The sequence below is a fragment of the Ambystoma mexicanum genome, chromosome 11, assembly GCF_040938575.1.
Source record: "Ambystoma mexicanum isolate Mex_15411 chromosome 11, UKY_AmexF1_1, whole genome shotgun sequence".
Classification (NCBI taxonomy): Eukaryota; Metazoa; Chordata; class Amphibia; order Caudata; family Ambystomatidae; genus Ambystoma; species Ambystoma mexicanum.
In genome coordinates, this window is record NC_090934.1 from 1057756425 (window position 1) to 1057781317 (window position 24893).

General features: G+C 47.0%; 1 protein-coding gene across 4 annotated transcripts in view; it reads right to left on the reverse strand.

Moving 5' to 3' along the window:
- The window catches only part of TICRR (TOPBP1 interacting checkpoint and replication regulator), a 1117313-nt gene that overhangs the window by 526252 nt on the left and 566168 nt on the right, over positions 1-24893 (reverse strand). For all 4 annotated transcript variants that reach the window (XM_069624305.1, XM_069624303.1, XM_069624304.1 and 1 more), the window contains exon 13: positions 21608-21704. In XM_069624305.1, coding sequence (XP_069480406.1) covers positions 21608-21704 — 97 coding nt within the window. The remainder of the gene's footprint in view (positions 1-21607; positions 21705-24893) is intronic.

Consider the following 24893-nt stretch of genomic DNA (forward strand, 5'->3'; position numbering starts at 1 on the left):
CCTGACTCCGCCCACCAGCACTACGCCTCAGTCCCGATTGACGCGTCGACAATATCTAACATTGCCTCATGACACCAGTATTATTGCAGGGGAGGATGGTGGGACGTATGGAGGAAAGGGGACTAGGTACTAAGAGTATGTTAGTCACTACGCTGAGTAACCATTAATTACCCTTACGTCACATCCCCTTTCCTCCATACTTCAAGGGCGATTCAAACTGAATGTAGCCCTAAAGTGGAGAGGAGACCCTCGCAGAAAAACTATTCCTTAGAACCGCGTGTCCGAAAGCCGCTTTTGACTTAGAGCCAGCGTCCAAACAGTAATGCTAACAGAAGGGGTGGTCCAGGTGGCCGCCCTGCTGATGACCTGCCACGGGACTTGCCGTTAGAATAGAATGCTGTGGCCTTGGCTCTGGCAGCGTGGGCATGTATGTTAGCTGGAAGTACCTTGCACTGCCCCCTCACAGGCCTCCTTGATGGCAGAAACCATCCACCATGTTATGGTGGACTTGGATGCCTGATAGCTGGGCCTTGAAGCCCCTCCCCCCCCCGCACCTCAAAAAGTGACAAACAGTGCGTCCCACTTGCGGAAGCCCTTGGTCCTGTACAGATAAAATTTCAGAGCGCTTCCGACATCCAGACAGTGCAAAACCATCTGAGCCTGGTCCTTAAAAATGCGGGTAAGCCGATTTCCTCGTTTAGATGGAACACAGAGGTACCTTAGGTAGTAACCGTGGGTGTCCCCTCAGGACCACTTTATACATTTGAAAAGTAGTATAGGGCTCTGAAGACACCAGAGCCTGTTTCTCGCCCACTCTGAGCAGAGACGAGACCCACTAACACGGCTGTTTTAATGGTGACCAGCCTGATTTCCACGGATGCCACTGGCTCGAATGGGCTTGTGTGCCAAGGCGCCCAACACTACATTGAGGTCCCACACGGGGTGGGTTGGAATAGAAGACCTCCTCCGAATTTCTGTAGGCCCTTCTGGCCGTCAAATACGTGCGGCATGTGTCCACCTGCACACCTGAGTGAGCCAGGTGAGCAGAAAAGGAGAGGACATTATCCAACATGCACGTATGGGGATCTATCTCCTTAGAATTGGCCCAGTGCCAGAACCTAGTCCACTTACTCTTGCTGCTAGCACCCTGAATGATCTCTAGGTTAGCCTTCGATAGGCTGAGGTGCTTCAGCGTGACCTGCCCAGGAACCACGCTGTGAGGGCTAATTTCTGTGGCACGGGGTGGATGGCCCTTGCGCCACCCTTCCCCCGTCCCTGCTGCGCCAGAAGATGAGCTGGACCCGTCGGAAGGTAAATGGGTGGCCTGTCCAAGAGGCAGAGCAGCTCAGAGAACCACGGTCTCACCGGCCACAACAGAGCTATCAGAATGATGCTGGGGAGGTAAGATTCCTTTATCTTGCAGATCACCCTGTGGACCAGGGGTGTGGTCAGGAAGGCATATGCTGTCATGCCGTTCCACTGAATCTGGAATGCGTCACCCAGGGAGCCGGGTCCCTGTCCCTGCCAGGACTCGAACTGCTGGCACTTCTTGTTGTCCCAGGAGGCAAAAAGGTCCACCTGAGGATGCCCCCATCTGCTGAAGATCTCCAGCAGCACCTGGTCATTCAATTGCCATTTGTAATTGTCCGCTCCCAGTCTGCTGAGCCTGTCCGCCTCCAATTTGGGCTCCCCCAGAAGGAGATAGGCCGTGAGGAAGATGTTCTCCAGGGCCCATTCCCACATGCTGACAGCTAGGCTGCACAGCGGAGGGGACCTGCTACCCCCTGCTTGTTGACATAGTACATGCTGGTGGAGATGTCGGTCTGGATGAGGATGACGGTTAGGAAAGATTTCATTTTATATGTAATTTTCCCTCCAGTTGTACACCCCCAAACGTGTTGCTGCCGTTTAAACAGCATTGTCTGACTTTGCCAGAGGAGCACAGCCTTCTGCTGCACTCCTCTGGGCTTTCGCTCACTTTTTATGGGGGAACGGACATGCCCTTAAGACAGTCAATGCTGGGAGACTTTGTTTCCCTTAGTCCTTTTCCAATGTTGCAACTTTTCTGCATGTAACAAGTGCACAATGTACCTTACGGTACAGTGCACTTGGGTCTACTAGTCAATTACAAAGACCCTAGATAATCTCATAGGACTTTCTGGGAGATGTGCAGATGTGTCATGGGCAGCTTATCTTTTAATATGTTAACCCTTTCCTGACATTTAAACCGCATTAACCACGTTTGGCACCAATAGGTGGCCTGGCTCCAAAATGGCCATGCCACGAGGTTCTTTGTCCTGTCCTTTGGCCATCTTTCCCCTTTCCCTCCCCCAGGTCGAGTCGACCTGGGTCAGTCCCTATTAGGACATTCAGTTTCCCGCGAAACGCCAAGCTTTCGTGGGCATCTGCATGCCTTGTGTGTGCCTCCAGGATGTGGGCTGGGGTGTCTGTCCCCAATACACATCCTGGGTGCCCGAGAGTCTGGAGTGATGTGAATGACTGGGACCACCGTGGTCCATGATTGGTCCACATAAGGACTGTTTGTGAGACGATCTCCCAGTGGGTCCTCTCTGTTTTGGCGTGAAGGGAACTTTGGCTAAGAGGAGGCTGAAACACCCATACCATGTTGATCTCTGGAGTTCTCTCACTGAACGAAAGATAGGACCTAAGTATCCTGAAACTAAGAAGCCGAGTCGAGGAACCGCTGGAAGGTTTGGCACCCTGAGCCCGCTGTCGTCCCGTGGGACCCCTCTGCATCTGGTCGTCATAGAAGGTCTGCCAAGACGTTTCAACCCATTAGAATAGTGGGACCAACTATTCTCAGCACCTTGAACAAAACCTGCAAGTAAGCCTTCCCGGAAGTGTCCCTGGAACAACCAGTGGGCTGACCAGCTTACGCAGGACCTTTGCTCGGTCTCCGCCGTCGAACACTTGGCATTCCCAGGTCTGAAGTGAGTAGAGTACATCAGGACCGGAGTAAATGCGGTTACCGTGTTGCCCAGCCGCGGCAACTATCTTTGTAGGTGCGCTGCATTTGTGACCCTCTTGCCCCTGAAGCCTGTTGCAGTGAAACTGGCCTGATCCATCCACCAGGAGCTGAGAATTTGCCGCTGTCCCGTTGGGGAAACCTCACCATCTTCGGAACTGAAAGCCGCAGAGCTGTCATATTGCCGCAGTAGAACCTGCAACTGAAGTGGACTCGACTGGTGAAGTTTGGACCAGAGTGCGCCTGGGGCCAGTGAGTAACCTTAACCGGTGGCCCCTAGCGCCTCCATCCATTATTACGCAAGAGTGGCCCGTGGGGGTGCCTCTCCTTTCCACTGCTAGTACAAACTAGCGAACTATTGCCGAACCTTCTAATTACATCTGTCTTCAAGTGGAGGCCCTCCTCGAATAGTGGGAATCTATTCTTCATCGCCTCACCCACCTTCCTGAGCTGCTATAGACCCCTGAAGAGACCCCGTTTTACCCACTGGAACAATCGCATGCACCTGCATGTACTTTTTGAGCATGAGGCTCCTCTCTTCTTAGGGTTTGGACTGCCTCTTAAGTTAGGTGTGTGTTTGATGGTCAAGGGGACTAAAGACTATCTGCACTGCCTATTTTCCTTCCCCTCTGGGTTGTGAACATATTTTGTGCCTTTAACCTCTTAGACCCCAATGATCTTGTATAATATAATAATAATAATAATAATAATAATAATAATAATTTGGCACTTATATAGCGCTACGAACCCTCAGGTATCTGAGCGCTGCTCATTATTACCCACGGTGTGTGGTGCTCATGTATCGACCTCGGAAGGATGAAAGGCTGAGTTTGGCCCCGACGGGATTCGAACCTGTGTTAGCAGGCTCTGCATGGATGTCAAAGCGAGTGCTCTACTCGCTGTGCCACTTGACCGGCATATATATCTTGTACTGATTGTGTTGTGTTGGTATAGTAGGATTGCTGTGATTCTTTTACTGTGTGTCGAGTTACAAAGGCCTTGTAATAAATGGGTTTATATTTTGTGATATATACACCTGTCTGGGAGTCATTTGTAAAGTGTCCTTGCTCTGTGTTCATTGAGGTCTTTCAGTCACCCTCAACCCTCCTGAGACTTAGTCTTGACCGCCTACCATAGCTACCTTGATTGGTCTGGCTTGTCTAGAGGTTACCCTTTCCAAGAAACTAGGCTGGCCTTCTGAACCTCTGCCCACCAGGTCAGAGTTCAGAAATCGGTCTTAACAATGACCTTCCCCCCCAATGAGCAGGAAGAAAGCTTTGAGCGCTAGCCAGATGGCCTTCAGCTCCAGCCAGTTGATATGGGACTCCTGCTCCTGCCGGGTCCAGACTCCATGGAGTGGCCCGCCAGCCCTGGAGAAAGGAGTCTAGTGATGGGGACCTGCGAGGCCGGCTGCCGGAAGCGCTTGCCCGTCCGCAGGTTGCAGTCCCTGGACCACCATGTGAGGTCCGAATGGAGAAAAGGAGGAGCACGTTGACAAGCTCCACTTGGGAGCCCCACTCCCGATTCCATGATGCTGCGAAGTGCAACTGTAATCTCCTCATCCCGAGTCTTGTGTGGGGTACAGCCAGCAGGGCTGCTGCCATGAGACCAAATTAATGCTGGTACCACCAGACCAATGTCACTTTTCGGGTTAGGAAGTGAGTAATAGCCCTCTTGATGGCCATGATCTTGTCTTCCAAGGGGAAAACTCTCTCGGAACTTGTGTCCCAGATGAGGCCCATGAAAGTCAGCCTCAGCGTAGGCTGCTGCTGAGACTTCTTGAGGTTGAGCCAAAATCCCAGCTTGTGGAGTGTGCTCATAAGGGCGGAGGAAGTGTGGTGTACCGCCTCGTTGATTTCGCCACGACGAGCCAGTCGTCCAGGAATGGGTAGAGATGGCGGCCATGGGCCCGGAGATGGGCTGCCACTGCATTCATGAGTCTGTAAACACCCTGGGAGCCGAGTTGAGGCCAAAGGGTAGCACCTTGTATTGGAAATGGCAGCCCATGAACCTGAACGGCAGGAAGGAACGATGCAGCTGCCAAATCGCGACCTGTAGATCAGAGTCTTTCAGATCCAGGGAGCACATCCAGTCTCCCATGTACAATTTCTCTGCTATGAGTGCTGGCGTAACCATCTTGAATTTTTGAAGACGGAGGGAGGGAGGGAGGGAGGGAGAGAGAGAGAGGGGGAGAGGTTGGGGGGGGTGGAGGGAGGGGTCCAACAACTCTCAGGCCAGCCTGGTTCTTCTGTATGGTGAAAGTCCTGGAGTAGAAGCCTGCTGAAGTTGACATGTGCCGGGGAGAATCGTTGCGCCAGAGGACCGAGTACCTGAATGATAAAAGACAAAAAGACAGAAGAAAGTATCCGGGGAAGCGCGTGTGGTATTATATGGCCGAAGCCAAATCCAGGAGCAGTGGTGAAATCGGCCCGTTCTCGTCGATGCGGAAAAGGGACTGAGGTGTGGTGCCGGTGGGCGGAGTCAGGAGAGGGCATGCTCCGAGGACCGCATCCCTGCGTGCCTCTTAAATTTAAAGGCAAAGGTTTTTTCTGGTGAAAAGGGTTCCGTCTCCCATCCCTAGCGAGGGACACCCATGCTGTATGGAGGAAAGGGGATAGGACGTAAGAGTACAGGAGTTTCATATAAGTAACTTATTCCTTCTCCAGCATTGGAACTTTCCAAAGAAGAAGAAAGGCCACCTCCAGAGACTGCCAAAGCCGACAGAGTGCTGTAGCTTCAGCCCTTTCTTCTGTGAGACAGGGAAGATCTTGACTGGACGACTTACTCCCTTGGACTGGTGGGCCTAACCAGTCTCGAGACCAGCTACAGTTTGAGCCATCCCATGACTAGCTGCGACCTTCCAGGCCTGCAATATCCAAATACTCTGACCGCTGTGGTGCATCCTCTCGTGCAGCGCGGTTCTTGCATCCATCTAGGAATACAGAGACTCCATCCGGATCATAGAGGTCCCCTCAGCTGACTTGTGGACGGAGAGAGGGAAGAAAGTCGGCCAGGTAACAGTCGTTGCTGCAAAGCCTGTGTCGAGCCTCCACAACCAAGTGCCGCTAAGATTGCCTGCTGAGCATCCCTGTGACCAAGTCCGACTGCCTGTTTCCACCAAAAATTCTTCCTCCAGCCACCAAGTCCAGAGACACGAACCGGAGAGGCTATAGTATTACCTTGGGGACCTGCCGGTGACACCACTGCTCTTCGAAGAAGGTACCGTCTCACTCGTGGGTGCGTACCTAGGCAGTTTGTGTTACCAACAGTTTTCTCCCGTGCTTAATGACATCCATCCTGGAGGAAGAAATTCTTCAGGTGACCTACCAAGCCTCCCTGAACCCTTGGAATCCAATTTAATTACTTGCTACAAAAAGCATAAACTGTGAATTTGACATCTTTGATAGCACCTGCCTTCCTTTGTTCTACCACCCACTGGTCCCCCACCCAGTGCCTCCATTTGACCTGTGAGACTCATTCCCCAAGTAGGGTTGGAATGCTAAAGTTTCGATCTGCGCAAAGTGATTTAACTTCTCAGTATTGCTATTTAGTAAATGTTGGTTGATGAAAGATTTCCTAAGCTAAAGCGACTCGATACTTACATGGTTCTCATTCAAGGGTCCACTATTGAATTGAGTATTGCTCGAGCAGATGTTCTATTGTATAAATGTGTGAAACTTTCCTTACTAGCCTGAATTGCATTTTGAATTTAACATTGCCTAAATAACCCTATTTTTATTTAACTAAAAAATGTGTGTTTCCTCGAGTATAAGTGAACTCAAAGGTCTTTGTACTCATCTATAGCACTCATCACTTCTACACTTAGCTTTGCTGCTCAACCATAGCAACCAAACATTTTGGGAAGTTTGAGGCCAAACCAAAGAGTTGGAGTCCTGTACTTCTAAGAGTGAGCCTTCTACAGTCCTACCACAGGTGGACTTTAGTAAAACTCCCTAATAGACCGACCTCCACATGGCTGCCCTGCAGATGTCGTGCAGAGGAACATCAGACAGGAACGCTGTAGTAGAAGCCCCCGCCCTTGTCGAGTGTGCTATTGGTCTTCCTAGAAGGGGCATGTTGGCCATGCGATGGAAGTAGCAAATGCACACCAAAAGCCTTCTAGCAATGGAAAACTTTGAAAGGGTGTTGCCCTTGCCAGTAGGTCTGAAGGCAACCAACAATTGCAATGACTTCCCGAACTCTGTGCAAGGGAAGCACACGAATGAAGATAAAAGTGAAAGCCACTACTTTCAATTCACAAAATGTAGATCCGTTCATACGGCACTGAGTGAAGTTATATTTCGTTCAAAATGAATTTCAGAAGATAAAACGAGAGTAAAAGCCAGAGTTGCTCAGCGAAACCGCACCGTAGATTGTTAATAAAAAATGAACAGAGAGCTGTTGGCACAGTGCACTTCGGGCTCACTCAGAAAAGGTACCCATCAAAAGCTCTACAAGCAGGGAAAAAAGAAGAAGTAGTTGAAGGTCAAATTGTCTTCAGAAAAGTACTCTCAAAGTATGCAAAAAAAAAGTTATTGTAGATCCACCCAAACAGGCACCATTACCTAAAACTAGTGATTTGCTTTGGTTTACTCTTAGAAGAACAAGACTCACTTTTCACAAATGTTGAAACACTTGAGCAAATTCGCATCTAGATGGTCTGTGTTCCTCTCCACCTGCCTTGTTTGCAATTTAGATGTGTACCTCCCTATAAGCCACTGTGCACTATTTCTGACTGTATGTGCAAATTCGCAGGGTTGTAGAGCTAGATGGCCTGTAGAGCCTCTGTAAATGTACACTAGTAATTAACCACCGCTAATGTACTATTGCCCATAGTAAATAGTAAAACTACTACCAGACTACAATATATACATTTGCCAGAACCTGCCATATCCACCTTATGCCTAGACTGTCATGACATGACTAGCTCAGTCTAGCCTTAATTCATAGTATCCTAGCTACTTTAACAAGTATACTATGTACCTGCCACTTCTCTACACGGTTCTACTGAGAACCATCTTGAATTTGATCACCATTCACATGCCAAACATGTCCCAACTACAGAACCATCTACTTCATTTTAATGCACCATTAACGCCACCCCAAGTACTCGCTACCATAATTACCACACCTTGTAGTCTCCAACAGCGGAACCTTAAACTCTGCGCTAGACTCCACAGAATGTACGATCCCTTAACCAACTATCAGCCTTCTACATTCCACACCCGGCCCACTTCCAATATTCCACCACAAAGACAATCATGGCCAACACCCTCTACAACTTAATTGCTGTCTCTTCAGAGACTCTACCACCCCACCAGCCCCCCCAAATAACCAACAAATGCTCAACTGCCTCCTACCCCACCCACTCCTCCTGGCATAAAAGGTGCCTTAAGAAACGCCCGCTCTAAGGTAGCCCATGCCCCTGACATAGCGGACATAATCCAAAACGAAAACTTAGATTTCCTAGCCATTACTGAATCCTGGCTCCATCCCGCAGCAGGTCCAGCTATCATGCTAGCCATCCCAGATAACTATTCTTTTATACAACTGGATCGTACCACCTCTAGAGGTGGCAGCCTTGCTATAATTGTCAAAGATAACCTAATGTTAAGACTATCGGCACCAACTAACTCCAACTCCTGTGAAACTAACAGCCAAACTCACTGTAGCCAACAACCAAACTATCATCATCCACCTGATCTACCGACCACCAGGACCCCTAGGCTCCTTCGAGGAAGACCTCATGAACCTACTGTCCAATAACCTAAAAAACTCCACTCAATGCCTCATCCTAGGAGACTTTAACGTCAGATTTAATGACGCATGAGACACCAATGCCCTACAGATTAATAACGCCCTTGAAGAATTAGGTTTCTCCCAAAAGATTACGGAACCTACGCACATTAAAGGTAGGACCCTTGATTGGATTGCGGAATATAATTGCCCAACCACTATCACGTCCATACTGCCTCAACACTGGTTCCGACCATTTAATATCGTTCTCCCTAGAAGCCACTCCACCACTAAATAAAAGTATCATAGCTCCCACTGCACCCACCATAAATGAAAGAAACCCAACTCCTGAAAATCTCACCCCCCTCATCTTACCCACCTTAAACTCCATCCCAGATCAGACGGACACAGCCACTATGGTAGATATCTACAACGAAGCGATACTGGCCTCTCTAGACGCCATTGCACTGCTGAAAATCAGAAAAAGCAAACCCTGCCAACATCTAAATACGTTGTTCATGCCCCTCCTGAAAGACATAAGACAAAAAAAACGACTGAGTGAAAAAAATCTGGAGATCAGACCCCTCAGACGTCAACAAAAACAACTTGAACACACTAGCCACCCTTTACAAAAAAAGAGATTTTAGCGAAACAATCGTCCTATAACTCCCGAATATCTCAAGCTAAATCCAACACCAAAGAATTATTCGCCATCCTGAAAGAAGTAGAATCCCCTATCCAAACACCTGATTCATGCCTCAAAGACAAGAACTAGTGCACTAGTATACAAGAAGCCCTGGCCAATAAAATTACAATGCTCCAGGCAAAGATTAACAACAAAAAAAGTTCTATCACTGTTCCTAAAACCGATAAAGATATCACCCCTAAGACAGCCACAAACTTTCCACATACAACGCAACCTACCCCAACGCCACAGACCAGACACCCCCAGCTTCCATTTCCGCAAAGTCTCTATTAAAGAAGTTGAGAAAATCATCCTCACCCTAAAACCATCCAATTGTCGGGGTGACCTGTGCCCAGCCCAACTTATAAAAGATGCAGCCCACGAACTCTCACCTTTCATCACTAAACTCATAAACGCCTCATTCTCAACTGGCACCATACCTAGCAACCTGAAACACTTGTGGGTCCTTCCCCTCCTTAAAAAACAAACCCTGGACCCAGCCATCCCAACTATCGACCATTAACTACTTTGCCCTTCTTACTTAAAATTTTGGCTAAAGTAGCATACCTACAAATTCAGCATCATCTAGAACTTAACCAACTCCTTAGAGTTCGCCAGTCCGGCTTCAGACCGCAACACGGTACCGAGACTGCACTCCTTGACCTCAAGGCACAAATTGACATACTTAGGGACAAAGGCAAGACGTCACTCCTGCTACTCCTCGACTTGTCTGCCGCATTTGATCTGGTAGACCATTCAATACTCTGACCATCTGGTCACCGCCGCCCACTTCCCCCAAGAGGCAGTTGCTTGGATCCAGTCCTTCCTCAACAACAGGACTATGAAGGTTTTCTCTCCCCTAGCAGCTGCTGACCCTACTCCCATCACATGTGGTGTACCCCAGGGTTTGTGTGCATCTCTCACTCTGTACAATATCTTCACAAAGCCCCTTTTCAATGATCTAGATGGTCTAGGTATCACCTACACTAATTACGCAGACGATACACAGATCCTCATCCCGTTGACAGGCGATTATGACAAGGATTTGGCCTTTGTGAATAGAGTTTACCTCATCATCCAGGCATGAATGGCCTCCCATGGACTATGCCTGAATGATGACAAAACAGAACTCCTTATCCTGGGCTCAACCTCTAATATCAAAAAACTTGGCCCCATTTATACCTCCTTCATAATTGATACCAACAACATAACTGTGGCCAAAGTAGTCAAAACCCTTGGCTTCTACTTGGATTCCACGCTTACATTTGGCAAACAAGTAAACGCTATGGCTTCAGCCACCTCCTATACCTGCAAATTAATCAGAGCAGCCAAACCCTTCCTTTCCCCTAATAATTGCATCACCCTTGCTAGAACACTAGTTTTGTCTAAATTAGACTACTGTAATGCTCTAGACATAGGCAGCAACTACATTACCTCCAAAATTCAGACCCTCCAAAACAATGCACTAAGAGCTGCCCTTAGTCTCCCTAAACATGCCCATATATCAGACCTTAGGAGATCCGTTAACTGGCTCTCCACTAAAGACAAAATACTCCTCAAAAACAGCATCCCTGACACAAAAATGTCTTAACCACACAGCCCCCCAATAACTAATAGATTCACTAGACAAACAGCCGCAAGCCCCCCAAGAAAAGCAAACTCCAACCTCCTGCTTGTACCTAGATTTAGGCTCACTAAATCTGGTGGAAGAAGCTTCTCTGTCAAAGCAGCTCAACACTGGAACTCCCTTCCCCCTGCCTGAAGGGAAGATCTCCCCTACTTACAATTCATATCCAACCTCATTCATTGGTTAAAGGAACATGACGTCTAACCATACCGTACCAGCCTCTTAGAGATCCACTGTATATATGCTCTGCCTTCTTTAGGCATTCCTCAAACTATTGTATATACCTTGTTCTGCTTCTTTTGTTCTACGTACATTCTTTCGATGGGATGTTCCTCCGACGTATTCCACATCTATGACAGGTAATGTCCCCAGATGTGCTGCTTCGGAACATTCGGCAGATGCGGTCGATCCGTTGTCCCTCGAGGGTCGACGTCACCGGATGTTATATATAGGACGCACGGCGCCTGTAGCCTCAGTTATATTTTTTTCCCAGAACGTGTGGCACCGATCCACTGCCAGTATGACTGCAGAAAGCCTTGCGGAAACGTAAACTGCAATCGCATAGGAAATTCAATAGAGGGGCAGGCTGGGAGGGCGATGTGGAATACGTCGGAGGAACATCCCATCGAAAGAACGTTGCCAGATATGGTAAGTAACTTGTTCTTCGAGGGGGATTGTGTCCTCCGAAGTATTCCACATCTATGACAAGACTCCCAAAGCAGTACCAACTTATGAAGGTGGGAAAAGAATTTACAATTTTAGATTTTTAAAATTCCCAATCAAATGGCTGAATAGAAGACTGCCTTACCAAAGCCCAAACCCTGCCCATGGATGGAGCCCAAGGAATAGTGTCTCACAAAAGTATGGACAGAGGCCCATGTGGCTGCTTCACAAATATTGCGAATAGGAACGCCCCTCTGTAGAGCAGTGCAGGCAGCCACACCCCTAGTAGAGTGAGCCCGTAAAGCCTACTGGAGGGTCCTTTCCCGCCAAACCGTGACACTCCAAGATCGTCAAAATGTTCCACCTAGACAAGGTCTTTTTGGAAACAGCCTGGCCTAAGCGCCTTCCAGCATAACCAACAAAGAGCTGATGGTCCACTCTGACACGGGACATCTGTGAGAGATAGAAACTCAAAGCTATTCTAGCATCCAACCTATGGAGCCTCTCCTCTTCCTCAACAGGATGTGGATAAAACGCCAAAAGAATCACCTTCTGGCTCAAATGGAATTCCAACACAACCTTCGGAAGAAAAGAAGGCTGCACCCGCAGGACAACCCTGTCCTTATGGAAAACAGTGAAGGGTGGCTTGGCGGAAAGTGCCGGACAAGAATGTAAGGGCTCAAACGGAGCCCCCATTAGGCTCTTTAAAACCAAATTCAAATCCCATCCCTACACCTAGAAAGGCGACGGAGGAAACACATTAGTTAGCCCTTTTAGAAACTGAGAAATCAAAAGGGATCTTAAAATAAGAACATTCCTCAGACGAGCACTTAAATGTGGACAGCGCCACCAGGTAACCCTTAATGGTACCCACTTATAGCCCCTTGTGGGCTAAAGAAAGCAAAAAAGACAAAACCAAAGGAATGGAACATTGGAAAGGATCCACATTCTGTACCCTGCACCAGTCACGGAGCTTACTCCAACGGCACAGGGATTTCGTTGCGGGCCTTCTGGCCGAAAGCAACAACTCCATCACGTCTTCGGGTAGGTCCCAATCCTTATACCTCAACCTTTCAGATACCAAGCATGGAGGCTGAGAGACTTGACCTCTGGATGGAGAACCCGACTCCCCTCCCGTGAGAGCAGATCGTCTTGGTAGGGAAGACGGCGTGGAGGGCAGATGGACATGTCTAGAAGGTCCGGGTACCATGCTCTCCTGGCCCACGCAGGAGCAGTGAGGATCATTTGGGAACCGGACCTGCGTAACCTCTGCAACACTTGCGGAATGACGGGGACTGGAGGAAACGCATACAGCAGTGGGAAGGACCACACCACTATGAACGAGTCCCCTAAGTCTCCTCTTGGAGGAAGTTCCCGCGAGCAGAATCTTTCGCACTTCCAGTTGACAGTGGTGGCGAAAAGATCCACTTTTGGGGTTCCCCAAAAGGCAAAGATCTCCAAAGGAACTTCCTGAGCCAGCTCCTACTCGTGAGAGACCATGCTCTGCCTGCTCCGAGCGTCCGCCGCTGTGTTTTCGTCTCCGGCAAGATGAACTGACGAGATCGAAACTTCCTGCTGGATGGCCCAGAACCAGAGCTGCATCGCCTCCCTGCACAATGGGAGTGACCCTGCCCCCCCCTTTTTTGTTGAGGTGGTGCATGGCCACTGTATTGTCCGTCATAATCAGGACATTCTTCCCCTCCACAGATGGCAGAAAAGCCTTCAGAGCTAGCCTGACGGCCCTCAGGTCTAACAGAATGATGTGGAGTCTGGACTCCAACTCGTTGGCATGAGCTCCCCAACCTGCGAGGGATGCGTCCGTCACGGTCGTCACCTCCGGCCATGGTTGCCAAAATGTTGCTCCATCAGATTGCCTTCATCGGCCCACCATAGAAAATCCTGGGCGACCGAGGTCGGAATCTGAACACGATCTGACATCTTGCCGGAGAACTGCAACCACTGCATCTTGAGAGCCCACTGCAGGGATCTCATCCGCAGCCTGGCCTCTGGCACCAGGAAACGCAGGATGCCATGAGGTCGAGCAACCTCAAGAATTCGAACACCGGGAGACTTTGGGCACGTTGAAACTGGTCCACCATCTGCAGAATGTGATGAGCCCTCACCTGGGGAGGCAAACGCTGCCCCAGGGATTTGTCGAGCACTGCTCCGATGTATTGGAGCCGCTGGGTAGGTGTCAAATGTGACTTCTTTAAATTGAGGGAGAAGCCCAGCTTGTGAAGTGAGTGGCAGGTGACAGACAGATGATCCAGGGCCTGATCAACCAATCGTCCAGGTAGGGGTACACGTGAATCCCCCATTTCCTGAGATATGCTGCCACCACCACCATGAGCTTGGTGAAGACCCTCCGGGCAGAGGTCAATCCGAACGGCAGGACCTGAAAATGCGAGTCGCCAACCGTAGAACCTCAAGTACTTCCTGTGCTTGGGATGAATTGACACATGAAAGTAAGCATTCTTGAGGTCTAGAGACAACAACCAATCCTGAAGTTGAAGGGCCTGGAGGACTTGAGAAAGCGTTACCATCTTGAACTTGTCCTTCCTGAGGAGCTTGTTCAGCCAACCCCAGTCCATGATGGGTCTCAATCACCAGTCTTTTTTCGGGATCAAAAAATAGGGGAATACCATCCCTTGTTTCTCTCCGCTATAGGCACCAGTTGTATGGCGCCTTTCTCCAGCAGGGATAGGATTTCCTGCACAAGGAGCGGATCCGGACGCTTCAAAGAGAGCTTCCCCGGTGGATTGTCGTGATGCCTCTGCCAGAAGGGAAGACAGTAGCCCTGGGCTAGGATCTCCAGAACCCACACATCTGAAGTAATGGCTCGCCATTCTCCAAGATGCTACGCAAGTCTGCCCCCAACCGGCGAACCATGGGATATGACCTCATCACTGAGTGGACGCGGCAGTGCCTGAGGACAAAGAGGCAACTGCCCGAGAGGCTTTGGCACCCCGAGTACCTTGCTTTCCACCTCGGTTACTCCTACGGTGGCCCCTTTGATTGGCAGCTCCTCTCGATCTACCAAAGGAAGAGTAGTACCGAAAGGAACCTCCCCTCCATTGCTGTCCCCTAGGACGAAAAGACGGAGGTTGACAAACTGCAGCGCTCAAAGACTTTGCTGCAGCTTTGGAGGTCTGCAACCTCTCAAGACTCTCGTCAGCCTTGCTGCCAAATAGATGAACACCATCAAAAGGCATGTTCAGAAGATGGGAATGCACATCAGGAGCAAACCCCGACTTCCGCAACCACGCAAATCTGCGTATCACGGTGCTCGCAATCATGAACCGGCTGATCCAGTCTGCTGTGTCCAAACCTGACTGAACGGACTCTCACATGGCATCCTTGCCGTCTTGCACGAGGGCTAGAAAATCATTTTGTTCCTCCCCTTCGGGAATATGCTCAGCCGCCAAAGACGCACAGTTCCATAGAGTGTGTGTAAATCTCTCTAAGGCACAAGTGGAGTTGGCCGCCATACCCCCAGCCGAAAATACCTTCTTCGCCCAACAATCAAAGTGCTCATCGTCCCTATGAGGAGGGATGGTAGGGTACGCAGCCAGCTTCGAGGAGGCCGTAGCCGCCTGCACCATCAAATTCTCCGGAGTAGAGTCGATAAGTAGCAGGAGTCACCACTGGATGGGTGGTATTTCTTCAGAAGCGACTTGTTAACTGACGGTAGACTCTCCGGAGCAGTCCAAGCCGCCGCCGCCGCCCTCCTTTGCAAAGCCATGTGAAATGGCAACACTGGGTCAGTGGGCGGACCTTAATCCAGGCTGTCCATCAAATCAACAGGTGGAGCAGACCCCCCCCCCCCCCCCCCCCCCAAGTATTCCGTCACCCTTGACATGAGACACCGATAACAGGAATCTGCATGCACCCCAGGGTCAGGTCGGCCAAACTCCACCTCCGGAGAGGTGTCAAGGGCACTAGTGTCATGCAATGACTGCCGGAGTTCCTCCATCTGACTATGTACAGACAAAAGGTCATCAGGGACATCAGGAGGCACAGCCATCTCCTCATCAGTTACTCAACCTCTGAAATATCCTATAAAGGTTGGAAAAATTCCAATCTAGGAGGAGGAACAGAACAGGGCTCAAAAACAGGCCTCAGACTTACTGAGAGCCTTCGTCGGAGGTTCCACAGCCCTCGGGGGCACCTCAGGCAAATCCTCCACCAACTGCGTTGAGGGAATGGCGTCGACATCAACAAGGTGCCAACGTCTTCGAGGGCGGAGCCCCGAGAGAGCCCCTCGACGGACATGGCGCCGATGTCGTTGACGCCTTCTTCGAAGGCTTCACAGGTTCCAACGGTCTCGACAGCGTCAAGGACCGGGACCTGGACCTGGATCTGGCACGGCTAGGGTGATATCTCTTGTCCGAGCGGGACCTCAATGGCTCCCGATGATCATGCTGACTGCCCGAAGGCGTGCGAGTGGTGGACCGAGCCCATTCCTTGCCGGATTCTTTTGAAGGTGCAGACGGAACTGTGCCTTGCTACTGAAAAATCGCTAACATCTGCTGGTGGAATGAATCTCATTCGGCCGGCGACGAAGACTTGGTGGGACAAGTCAACCGTCTGGCGGAGTCCTCCGACGAGGGCGGGGAAGGCCACCGGTGACGGCACTTCCTAAAATGCCTCGACGAGGCAGAGGAATGGCGGGAACTACTCCTAGACCGCCTCCACCCCGGATTTTCGTCGATGCGGAGAGTCGCCCCTCGAGTCATCGGTCGAAAGCCCAGCGAACTTCGATTTACGGGGCTTAGACACCCTACCTACCTTCAATTTCTTCTTACGTTCCCGCAAGGCCTTAGACGTCAGGGACTGGCAATCCTCGCAGTCGTAGGTGGCGTGGCTTTCACTGAGGCACCAGAGGCAGATGTCGTGCAGGTCTGTGATAGACATCTTCGAACCACAGTCCCGACATTTTTTAAAGCCCGACTTCGGGGTAGTAGAAGAAGAAGACATTGCTGTCGAAGAGAATAATCGAGCGTGCCAAGATTCCGAAGCAAACACGTTTGCGGAAAAAACAGAACTGAGGCTACGGGTGCCATGCGTCCTATATATAACATCCAGTGACGTCGACCCTCGACAGAGGGCCTCGAGGGGCAATGGATCGACGCAGGACGCCCTGTGATGAAAAATACTCTTGTTGGCCCACCCTGAAGTTCTGATTGTGGCATCCACTCAGCCATTCTGAAGGGTCGGGAACAGGACAAATTGCTACTGCTTCTTGTTCCACTGATTTGAGCCTCGTCTTGTGGGGAACCTCCAAACATGCCCACATTCCTGGATCAATGCTTAACTTGCTAGCGTGCTCTGCCTGCACACTCAGCTGCACGGAAACGTTACTGCAACAAGGAAAACCCGACACAGGCGCTGAACTCTACAACCTCGTAGCCTCATCCGCCACTGTAGTTTTTTTGGTGTCTGAGGGCTTCACCTACAGATCCTTTCTCTTGGTACAGGGCAGTGACAACATCTGCTTCCAAACTCTGCAATCTTCATTTGTGGGACTCTTTTTCAAACTGGATCTCTTCTGGTGGGACCACATCTGTATCTGCCTCTGAATCTCCCCAATGAACTTGGTAATTAAACAATTTTAACTTATAAGCAGGAGCAGCATACTACCCGTGTCCTGTACTTGATAAGCAAACATTAAAAAGGAACAAGTTACTTACCTGGAACTGTTGTTCTCCAGCATGGGTCTGGCATGGATTCACATGCTCATGAATATTCCCCGTCGTCAGGCTGGGAATCCTCGGTAAAGAAAAAACCAGTATCAGTTTCGTTTCTGATCTGTCTTTCGTAGTAATAACCAATCACTGGTCTCTGCGTCATACTGACCACAGCCAATGACTGCCCTCTACCTAAGCACCGCCTCTGGCAGCCATCTTCAGATTTTTACCGCACGTTCATGTGTTGGGATCCTCGTGCTATTGCTCTCGAGCGTTAGTGCTATTTTTTCACGTTTTTTCTCAAAAACTTCGTTTTTTCGGTCAAAAGAGCCTCAAGCTCCACCGACTCTCCATCCGATCAACGGGGACCCGTGTCGGATTCGTCTGCGCCCCTCAAGGGTGAAGATTTCGTCGAGCTACGCTTTTGGAGGACTCCAGAAGCTTCTCAGGCCCGGACATGGCCCAGGAGAAGGGAAGCTCGACGCCCGGAAAGCTGTTCAGGGTCTGCCCTGGATGCCAGCTGCAGAACGTCTTTAAGGAGGACGAACACTCCTTTTGTCTCTACTGCTTACATGAGGACAAGACGCACGTGGAGAAGGACTGTGCGTTTTGCGGCAATATGTCGGAGCGGACCATGAAGGACCGCCATCAACGTCTCGCCAACTGGCTGGAAGGGAAGAGCCCGTCAGGCGAGAAGAAGAGGAAGAAATCCGAGCGGTCTTCTAAGACCTTTGAGGACGCCCCGGCGACGGGGGTCCAACACAAGGCCAAGCACCGCGAGTCCGCTGGCACCGGGAGCGCCGAACGGTCGGGCTCTACGGGCACCAGGCAGGGCGCACCCTCCCCGGCACCTTCAGCCACGAGCCAACGCTCTGGGTCGGGTAAGAGGAAGGGCGAGCACCCGGCGAAGCTCCTGGAGAGGCCCCGGTCGAGCTCGAAGGCCCCATCGGAGGGGGAGCGAGGCAGTGTCCCCCCCCCTCAAGGATAAGGCGGTGAGCGCACCTAAGGTGGTGAAGGCCTTAATCCATCCGGCCAAGCCCTCTATCGACGGGGAATATTCATGAGCATGTGAATCCATGCCAGACCCCATGCTGGAGAACTATTTTACATTAGAAACAACTCTTTATTGCATGCTAAGAATTGTTTGTTATTTTTTAAATATTTTTTGCGGTCTCTCTTTGGGCCACCTCACTATTTTCAATGTTCATTTTCTGATTTTAACTACATAGCTGTATTCTAGAAATGTAATTGTTTTGGTTCAACCGAACCCTTCACATATACAAGGATCTGAAAATAGAATAAAAAATAAATCATGTGCACATGTATACAATTTCATGAACGCATCATATATACCGATTAGAACCATAACAAACATTACACAATTCCTTAAAACTGACAATTATCTAAAAAGTACAAAAACAATTCAATATCCATATTAATTGATACTGAAAGTGTCTAACCTACTCTTATTTTATTTGTAATAGATAATCTTTCATCCAATTACATAAATATATAACTTATTTATTAATTAGCAATCTATTTGATGTCCTGTTTGGAAATACGGCATCTAAGAATTTCATAACAGCTATCGTTAAGGCTAGCTGTCCCCATTCATATAGTTTATTCCACCAGTCATCACAAGTTATAAGTCTATAGTCCTTAAGATTTTGTGCCAAGTAGAGCTGCCTGAGATGGAGTAGTCCAGGGCACTAAACCAGGAGAAGTTTTAAGGTTTCAATTTGTGATATTACGCTACAAAACCGGCAACATACACACGTTTCGAGGAAGTCCAGAACGGCAACAAGCACCTCATTTGTAAGAACAAAGTTGCAGCAGAAGCAAATAACTTGTGCTCTCATTATAGCATAAGGAAATGTCCTTAAATAAAATGGTATGGTATTCAAAGGCTGTTATTTCCATAAGCATGTTAGAAAATGTTCATATTTCTTACACTCTTCTGTAGCGTTCATCCAATCCATCCGCCACAACTTAGACTTAACAGCTTCTGGGTTCTCATCTAAGGATTCCCAAGGAAAATCAAGATTCTTAAAAAACTTCCCACAATGTTCCACCCACATTTTCATAGAAGAGTTAACTATCACTTTGCTGATCAACTCAAATAGAGAACTATGAGTAGGAAATGCACTTTTTCTAAATAAGGATAAGGTCTTCCAGTGCACCATAGCTTGTACAGATAAAAGACCCAACTCATACTTTATTGCTTTGGGAGGTGGAGCACTTTCCTCCAAAACAACCCCTCCATCACACTCCAGTGGATAAAAGTGGCAGGGAGCAGAGTCTCAGCTGTACATTAAAATTGGTATCACCTTACTTTTATAAAATGTGACCAACGGAATTATCCAAAGCTGCCATATTTCCTGTTCATAATCCTAGCCTTGGCAGATAAACTCATCATCGTTTTTTGTCTCAGAACATCGATTATCTTCTTAGAATTAAGATTCTTTACCAGGGTGATGTTAAGTAAACATTGGAACCACCTCAAGGGTGCCTGTATTTAGATACCATTTAATGTTTCCCAAAGATTTCATCCCAGAAGTGCCTACAATCATTACCTTGGACTAAGTTGTATTAATTGATAATCGTTTTGGAGAGCATATTCTTACAGTTCTAATAATTGTCTATTCAGCCCAATTACAGTCTGATCAATTGGAACAGGTCATCCGCAGGAAGCAGTCTCTCACATGGATAAGACTGCAAGCGAGGAGGAAAGGTTCTAGCCCGATAGTGCTTTCCCTAAATCGAAACTAAATACATTTAAAAGGGTCTGAAATACATCCTTGTTTTAACACTCTGTCGGAATCCTGCTTGATAGTTTCCCTTGCTGGTTCTATTGGACATATGACGTATTATTGTGAAGGGCTTTAATGGTGTCAATTAACTAAACAGGACAGCCACATTTTCATAATTTTGACCATAGATGGGAATTATTAATACTAACAAAGGCTACAGAAAAATCAACAAAAGCCAAACAGATTGCCCCTGCTGCCACTGCCTTCATTTTAAAACAGTTTAGTAAAAATCCATTTAGGGACGTACCTACACCCTTTATGAATCCAGTCTAAATTGCCACTACTGCCTGCGACACAGATGTTCTCCCACTAGAGTGGCAAAAATGTTACTTTGAGCATCCAAGAGTGCAATCGGCTGGTAATTTCAAGGTTTAAGCCTATCCCCTTATTAAAAATTGGAACAATGAGGTAATCCATTAAGACATCTTTCTTCAATAATCTATTTAAATACAGCATACAGTAGATTGGCCCATAAATTGGGACATTTTTCTTAACATGTCACTCAACAGACCATCTGGGCCAGGCACACACGATTTCCTGCTCTTTTTAACAATGTGATAAATATCATTAAAATCAAATATTAAATGTCAGGAGCCCGAATCAATCAGTTAGATTATAATCCTACGTCTAACCCTTAGAATATGTCTGCTCAAAATGATTCATCCACATTTATTTAAATTGCACAGGGAACTCCAATTGTCTGTGTGGTCATTTACATTCAAATGCAGGCAAAAGCTTGGAGAAGCATGTTAATTAATGCATACAAGAGGGTGTGGGCCAGGTCAATGGGCATTAATCCAGGCTTTTGTTTAAAAAGATGAAAAGCAGGATGTCAAGGCATAAATACTACACAAAGTAAAACAAATAGGTTTGGGAAGAGGAGAGGGACTTCTAAAATTCTTTTATATAACTAAAATGCCCTTTGATGCCCTATTTGTTTTAGAAGTAGGATGTCAAACAACTAATTTGAAAAATGTATCTGGAGCATCAACAGTGTTTTTATTTCTTTAAAGAAAGATGGAACAATTAAAGATAGCATAACATTTCTAGGCAACACGCAACAAAGTAAAACCCAGTTCCGTAAAGCTGGTTCTATGGTGTTTCTTCTCCAGATTTCTTTTCAATGATTTGTGTGACGAAAAACTTACTGAAAAACACATTGAATTTTTGAAAATATATTTTAGGGGGTTCCGCCCAAATCCGTCCTCCACTATTATATACTGCCTATTCCGAACCCCCTACATCCTATATCCCCTTACCCACTGCCAGCTACCCTCTTGCCACCCCAAACCTCTATATTTTTTAGTTTTTCGGTGAAACATTTTCGGGGGAAAACGACAAAATTATTGGCGAGGAAACAATTGTATACCGTAAAGACAATGTTGTTCATTATGCACATTTAAAAACACTTACACTTTTTATTTGTCCTTTTGGAAGCTTAGGCAATTCAATTTGACGCAAATTCTGGGAGGCTTCATTCATGCTTCGGTGTCTTGCCAGTGAGTTTTTTCTGTAAATAGATTTACACATTAAATACAATTGTTAATACTTCACCCCAGTGCTAGAAGTATACACAATTGAAACAAAAAAAAGAACAGCTCAGTATTAAACAGCCAAATTCAATGTATTTGATGAAAGACGTATTCCTGCATCAAGAGCGCTTCTTTATTTGAAACAATCATTACAGCACCATTCACAATTCAAAAAAATGAAACCATTACAAAAAGTAAATATTTTCCATACTATAATTTGCCATGTCTTAACAAGGCTGGTAATTTTAAGTACAACCAAATATACTAGACAGAACATGGCTGTGCCACAGCAGCAGCTTGGTCTATTTGATGAAGTCAGAGTAACAGGGATACAAATGGGTACCTCATTTGGCATTGATCCAAACATCTAGAAATAGCCTCAGGTCTCACTTCGCTAGAAGGGAAAAAGCATAGCTTTTCATATAAATCGTCATGCTACTTCTATATTTTTGCAACACTTCACCTAAAGTCAGAACGATACCCAGAAAGATTAAAAGATCTAACTCTGTTGTAGTTGAAGCCTGCCATGAGAACAAGGCAGCATCCCTAGGATTTGTTCACTTTCGATTATGGCGAGTTACAGGATTTTAATTGAAAAGCAACAATCTTAGACGTCATCAAGACGGTGAATACTAATGTACTTCCCTGAGGAATGCTAGTTTCTGCAGGGTCTGGTTCGAACATGAAGTACTTTGTTTCCCCAGTGTATGTAACCTTGCCTAGCTGGCTACTAGTGCTCCACCGTTTGCTGGCAGCCTTTAATTTCCAATGTGTGGCCCTGCAGCTTGGTCTCATTCTAACAGAAAAACTTTCAACAAAGCAAATGTTGCGCCAAACTAATGAATGTGTGGATTTAAGGTTGAGATTATATCTAGGGTGTTTGCCCTAAAAAAAGGCAGAACTAAATGTGGTTGTGGTGATTGACTGAACAGCCGCTAAAACCTTCGCATGATTGCAACTCTTATTAAGGCTAGCTAATGCTTAAACTATTGCCAATTAACACCTAAATGTTGATAGTATGTTTAGATAACCGGAGATGAACTAGGATCAGAAAACTGATTAGAGAAAATGAATAAGCGGAATCACTGATGGGGCATGCCACCTTTTAAGTGTCTTTTGACAGGAAGGCTTGGCTAGGTACCTCTGAAACCACACTTCAGACCCAGAACATTGCTCACTACAGCCTCGCCTGCACCAGTCTTGACATTAAAATTAACTCAAGCCTTGTGCCTTCCGGAAACTTGTGTGCCCTAGTCACCTGAATGCCCCAGATCTAAAATGCACCAGCAGCTGAGAGCACCAGATAGCTGTAGCTGCTGAAACAAGAAAGACGCTGAGCAATATCGCAAACACTTCCCAACCCACATCACATAAAGGTATACATTTTCACATAGACAAATGTACCCATTACAAAAGAAAACATACATGAACGGCTGAGGAAAAAAAAAAAACACACCTCACTCTCCAATGAAAATCTCAAGTGACAATATAAAAAAAAAACATTCAAACAAATCGAGAAAGGAAACTAAAAGTGCATGCACAGTGAAGTGAATTAGTTTCGGCTGGCTACTGGTAAATAATTATCGCTTCAGACTTCAACAGGACCAAAAACATTCTTCGGCCAAGGAATCTTTATGCTAGATTATATTTGTTAAGTCAAAGTACACCATTAAAAATGTATTTTGCATGTTAGTATTTTGGCTTTAGATACTTCGAGCTTTATGAACAGAGATTGATGCACCTTTTAATCAGTCTTTGAGATTAGAGGTTTCCTTGTGGTTTAGGTGTTTTCTTGGACACATTGTTAAGTAAAAATGCATGATCTTGGGCTTTTTGAATGAGCAGCTACAGGACGGCAGCTTGAGCGCTGAGCTCCTGTATTCATCTCCTACTGTAATGCACTCATAATGACTGACAATCTTTCTGAAACAACCAAGACAGCAAAGAGACAGAAAGGTGGCGCAGATGATGCTACATAGAGTGAAAGGAGAGGGTATAAACTGCTGAAAAAGAAATTGAACTCTTGACCAAGGCGACAGCTGACATTGCAGAGATCAACACAAAACTGTTTGCTTCAGAAGAGAAATATGTCGAGTTGTCTACCAAGGTTAACTCAGTGGAGAGCCTTTTAAACGCGATGGATGATGAAACAAGGAGAAAGTCGGAACAAATAAGAGAACTACAAATCCAAAATGAAAAATTAACTTTCAAGTGCTCTGAACAAGAGAACTTCTCAAGGAGTAATAATATTTTCATTGCACGATTTCCAGAAAATATATCGAGAAGGGCTGTCCTACGGATCTTTTGGAGAAAACTTTAATTCAAGTACTTAATTTGGAACCTAAATTGCCCTTAGAGATAGAGAGGGCTCACAGATCCTTTGGACCAAAACCAACACTTAACAGATGCCAAGACATTTCATTGTGAAGCTATTGAGATTTCCTGTGAGGGAGTGGATTTTAAAGTGAGCATGTTAACTACAGGACCTTGCTTGGGGAGGACTCAAACTAATGATCTTTGGAGATCTGAGCAGGGAAAGCCTAGAGAAAAGAAGACATTTTAATGCTGCCAAGGAGAAAGCAAAGCACAAGCATTAAAAAAAAAAATACATGGTGTACCCTACGATTTTTAGGGTAGTACTAGATGATATGATAGGTTATTTAGAAAGCGCTTAATACACAAAGGTTTAGAAGCGTGGACTTGGGGAACAAACCTGTTTCGCTCCGTGTCATTTTGCTGCCAAGGCGAGCATATTGCCCCTGAGCTATCCTCCCGAGACGGTCAGATAGACTCTTGTTGATCATCGTGGTGCAGAGGCCTTTTGATCTGATTTAGACCAGGAGCCAATGAAGGAATTTACAATCAGGCAGAGGAACAGGATGGCAGAAAAAAGAAAAGATGATATTTTGCTTTCAACACTTGGGTTACTGCTTGCCTTAATTATTTATCCTTCTACATAGAGGCTTTTTTTAAACTCTTGAATATAGTTTCTATGTAATGTTAAATAGTAAATTTGTCAAGGTTTATTTTACTTTACATTTAGTTGTGGTTGTTAAAAACCAAAAGAAAGGGACCTTGCAACATTGTAGTAAACGCGGCTGAACGTGAGGAGAGCGTCAGCAGAAGGAACATCAACCGAACTGATGGGGGAAGGATTACGCAGAGTT